The sequence below is a fragment of the Otolemur garnettii genome, unplaced genomic scaffold, assembly GCF_000181295.1.
Source record: "Otolemur garnettii isolate 467f Iridium unplaced genomic scaffold, OtoGar3 scaffold00162, whole genome shotgun sequence".
NCBI lineage: Eukaryota > Metazoa > Chordata > Mammalia > Primates > Galagidae > Otolemur > Otolemur garnettii.
This window is the reverse complement of record NW_003852557.1, coordinates 18,608-23,470: the sequence shown is the minus strand read 5'-3', so window position 1 is coordinate 23,470 and position 4,863 is coordinate 18,608. Positions and strand designations below refer to the sequence as shown.

Sequence of the window (4,863 nt, the reverse complement as noted above, 5' to 3'; positions counted from 1 at the left end):
AGAACAGTTGTATGAGTACTCTTTTTTTTTTTTTTTTTGGCCTGGGCTGGGTTTGAACCTGCCACCTACCCTTTTGAGCCACAGGCGCCACTCATGAAGTATAATTTCTTTTGAAAGTGTTTGTGTTTTTGCACCATTGTAAAGTCAAAAAATCTCAAATCGAACCATCATAAGTAGGGAACCATCTGTTTTCTTCAGGGTTCTGTCTTTGGCTGTCTTCTCTCAGCAGTCACAGACTCTCTTGGGACGATCTCTTCTGTTCCCATGACTTCAGCTAGCACCTTTTGCTGATGAATGCCAAATACAAATCACCAGCCCAGACCTCCATCCTAAATGCATTAACTATACACTAGACATCTGCACTTAAATGAAAATCAGCAAAGAAAGCACAGGTTCTGGAGTTGAACTTGAGTTCAAAGCCTTGCTCCATCACTAACTAAGCTGAGGATGTTGGGTACGGTAATTATCTCTCTGAGCCTCAGGTGATAATGATGGTCCTAACTTCCAGGGTTACTGTGAAAATTAAATGAGATAATTCAGGTACAGCACTTACTGTAGTTCTTGGCAATGAGTTGATAGCAGTAGACAGTAGAGAGTAGTAGTCATTAAACGTTCTCAGAAAGGTCACTTTAATAAATTCAAATAAATTAATGACTGAACTTCAGGCCTTCTATTTATCCTTTGTCCCAAATCTCAGTAAATGGCACCCCTATCTGATCAGCCACAATTCTGGGTGTTATCCTGTTTCCTTACCACCCCTCTCTCTCTCATTCTATCAGGGGGTCTTTCTTTCTTTCTTTTTTTTCAGTTTTTGGCTGGGGCAGGGTTTGAACCCACCACCATCCAGTATATGGGGCTGGTGCCCTACTCACTGAGCCACAGGCACCGCCCCAGGGGCTCTTTCTTGACCAGGATTTCTTTACTCATATTCATTTGTTCGACACATAAAACAATCCTGCAAAGCAGGTGGTATTATTGTCCTTATTTCATAGATGCAGAATTTAGGCACAGGAAGGTTTAATAACTCATCTGAGATCCTATGAATGGCAAAGCTGGCATATAAATCCAGGCAGTGGCTTGTATCTTCATGCCTGCAACCATTATGCCATATACCATGTTGCCTCCTATTGTAATGCCTAGCACATTCTATCGTTTGCCTGGTCTGCCCTTTTAGACAGTGTGTACTTTGAAGTCAGGGATTCATTTGTTGGTAGTAGCATCCTCAGTGACTAGAACAGAGCCTGGCAAACAGTGCATGCTTAATAAACCCAATGAGTTGCATAATTGCCTAGAGCAGTGGTTCTCAACTTGTGGGTCTCGACCCACAGGAACTATACTAAAAGGTCATGGCATTAGGAAGGTTGAGAAGCACTGCTCTAGAGAAAAGATAGAGTATAGATACATGGAAGTAGTAATAGATTAGCCACTGGGTGACATTCTGTTATATCCAGGATCAGAGGTTTTGTTGGTGGAGGAAGTTTTTGTGTTTTATCTGAGGATAATAAAAAGAATACTGCTGGGTGGCGCCTGTGGCTCAAAGGAGTAGGGCACCAGCCCTATATACCGGAGGTGGTGGGTTCAAACCCAGCCCCGGCCAAAAATTGCAAAAGCTGCAAAAAAAAAAAAAGAAAGAAAAAGAAAGAAAGAATACTGCAGTTAGATAAAAATAGAGGTTGAGTTTAAGAAGATATTAATATTCACTGATTCAACAGTTATGGTAGGGCACATGCTTTAATCCTCTTAAGGAAGGAACATTTGACAAATAACTCTCATAATGAGAATTCATAGACTTTGGAATGCAGTCATTAACAATATTTTAAACTACTTTTTTTTTTTTTTAAAGGCCACTCCCTGCCCCCATGTCACTCAAATGTATGAAAGGGACCAACTCCAGTGCTATGTATGTCAGCTTCGGATGGCATATCATGGTGTATGTGAGAATTACAATTTAAATTGGGGGAACAAATAAAAATGTAAGCTCAAATAAAGTATCACTTTGCCATAGGGGTCAATATAAGTGTGCAGTCAGTTTATATGCAGCACCACCTGGTGTGCACTGTGTATCATGTGAATTACTGTCTCATAATAAACAAACAGACATTAGTTTCTCTTAAACAGTAACAAGAGAAATGCTTGCTGTGCAGATCCTGGCAGCCCCAAGAGACGGAAATGAAAACTCCATGCCTAAATTTATCCCTTCCTATTTCATCTCCTCTCTTTGTTCAGACCTTCCTCTCTTCCTCCCCAGGGCTATTTCCTTAATCCTTCTGACCCCATCTGCAAAGTTCCATCGTGTGCCACGTGGGAGGATCTCTTCCAGGCACCTGGGCTTAGCAAAACAGTATTTTCTTTTTTTACTACTGGGCATTAAGCAGTACTATCAAGGCTTTAAGTGTCATTAGATAGATTAAGCAAGACAGTAGACAAAATGATGTTTATGTGCACGCCAGAGCTCTTCCCCAGACACCTGAGATCAGGAGCTGGATACCTCCACTTTGGTGTTCTTTTTTCCTTTCTTAATTTCCTTGCAAGGCTTACATGAAGAGTAATTATGATTTATAGGCAGTAGTTTATAGTTTACAAACTGTAAGCACAGTCTTAATATTTTTCCTGAAAGTCAAGTTAGAGGAAATCTATCTAAAATGAGATGTAAAACAACAGCAATTGAAATAAATATTCTAACTCAATTGTCCCAAGCACTCTCAAAAAGAAGAAATAGCAGTGTAATATCTCCACAATAATGGGCAAATCATAGTAGGATTGTTTTCAGCGCATTCTCCCATCCTGCTGGGCAAAAATTGGCTCAGATAAGGAAAATGAGCCAACCAAGCCGGGTGAAAAAAACAAAACAAAACACAAATCCCAATAGAAAAGAACCTACCAATTATTTTTGATGCCTGGTAAACAGCCTGCACCAGAGGATAAGGTTTTTCTGGCTCTCAAATATGCTTTTTTCTCTTTTCATGTGTCTGTCCACCTCCCTGGAAACTGCGGGGTAGGGAGGTCTAAAAATAGTCAATGAATCATGGCAGATAATAATGTGCAGTAGTTACATAAACAGTCAGCCCCGGCGCCCAGGCCGTGGGTCGGAACGGAAAATATCTGGGTCAGAATTGTCACACTGAATAGGGTCCCCCGGAGCCGGCCTTCGGGAGGCGCGGCCTGGGAGGAGGCTTGGCCCTGTGGGCCGGGAGTAGCCGGGGATCCGCGGGCGGCCCGCGGGAGGGAGCAGAAGTCCCGGGACGGGCGCAGGCGGCGGCGCGAGCGGGGCGGGCGAACTCTGTGCTCCCTCCACATGGCTGGGAGCGGGTCGCGGCGACGGCGGAGGCGCTGACAGGCCCGGGCGGGGCAGGGCAGGCAGGCCCGGGCGGGGGCCTGGGACCGCGGGGACGATGAGCGCTCTCCTAGAGCAGAAGGAGCAGCAGGAGAGGCTGCGGGAGGCCGCGGCCTTGGGGGACATTCGGGAGGTGCAGAAACTGGTGGAGAGCGGGGTGGATGTGAACTCCCAAAATGAGGTCAACGGCTGGTAAGTGGGGAGCGGGGGAGGCCTAGGGTCAGGGCAGCCGGCCTGAGGCGTGGGACAGTCGGCCGCGACCTGGGCCCAGCGCTGGCCCTGGACTCAGGGTTAAGGCGAGGCCTTTCCCCTCGCGCCTACGAGGTTGTGCACTCTTGAGGCCTGCCCAAGACCCCCTCCCCTCCACCCGCCCGGCCTGGTGCAGTGTGGAGCGCAGCCTGCCCAAATTCCGGCCCACGTGGTCCACCCCCGGCAGCGCCCACTGGGACCCTGGCGTCCCCGCGGTACCCCGCCCTCCCAGGCTAACTTGGCCAGAACGGTGCTGGAGGCTGTGATTCTCAGCGACTGTGCGCTGGAGCACAGGGCTATTTTAAGTAATTATCCTGCCATAGGTCCTTCTAAAGAACACTTAGTGCAAAGCTAAAAGCAAAAGCAACTAAGCAAATAGGAATCTTATTAACTAGCAAGATTTCTTTAGCCAAGACCAGGACACAAAACCCAACATTTGCATCGCTATTCTGCTGCTCTGTTCTTTCACTTCAACAGTGATTTGCTGCTGCTGCCCACAGTTGCCTGCTGAGGGGAGACTCATTTGTTTATCCTATATTTTGTTTTGTTTTCCTACTATTTCAAAGGTAGAATCGCTTCCAAGATTTTAGACGTCTGCCTGCAGACAGTATCCTTCTCAAGTAAACAAGCAGTCTCATTTTAAGATATTACTCGTGGTCAGATCTTTAGTTTTACGTTACTAAATGTGCTGTATCATTCTGCCCTGTTCACATTTAAGATTTTAACTTTGATTTGATCCAGGTAATGCTTAGTCAGCCGATTTTGCTAGCTTAAAGTGAGTTGGCCAATGTTTTATTTTTTTTAAGTGGCATCCTACATTTTGGAACCTAAAGTGACAACGGAGTTAAGTTCAATGCCAGAGAATGACTTGCCCTAGGCCACACGGTTATTAGTATGGTAGGACCAGAACCATGATTTCTTTACTGCCTCAGAAATCGATCTACATCCTTCCCTAAAGAAAACAGCCTGGATAGCTGTCCAGAAAGCTAAGAAACAATGGAGACCACCTTTTTGTTTGGTTTGGTTTGAAAGTGTTTGCCCACTTGCTGTTATGTATGGACCTTTTCTGAGCATTGCTCTGTGGTTCAAAGCTGTGAATTACTGTTTTGACAGTAGGAGGCAGTGTTGTGTAGAAGAATGGGCTTGGTCTTTCCTGCAGGTTCTTCTCTGTTCCTGCCTAGCTATGCAACCTCACCAGAGTTCCTTTACTTTCCACTTATTCCAGAAGAGTATTGTGAGCATTAATGAGATGAAGCATAATAGAAATAGCTCATATTCAT

General features: G+C 45.4%; 1 protein-coding gene across 1 annotated transcript in view; it reads left to right on the top strand.

Moving 5' to 3' along the window:
• The first annotated feature begins 3,128 nt into the window (after positions 1 to 3,128).
• ANKRD40 (ankyrin repeat domain 40) overlaps positions 3,129 to 4,863 on the top strand; it is a 13,317-nt gene continuing 11,582 nt past the window's right edge. Inside the window, exon 1 of the mRNA XM_012811532.2 lies at positions 3,129 to 3,526. Within this exon, the coding sequence (XP_012666986.2) occupies positions 3,393 to 3,526 (134 nt within the window). The 5' untranslated portion in view covers positions 3,129 to 3,392. The remainder of the gene's footprint in view (positions 3,527 to 4,863) is intronic.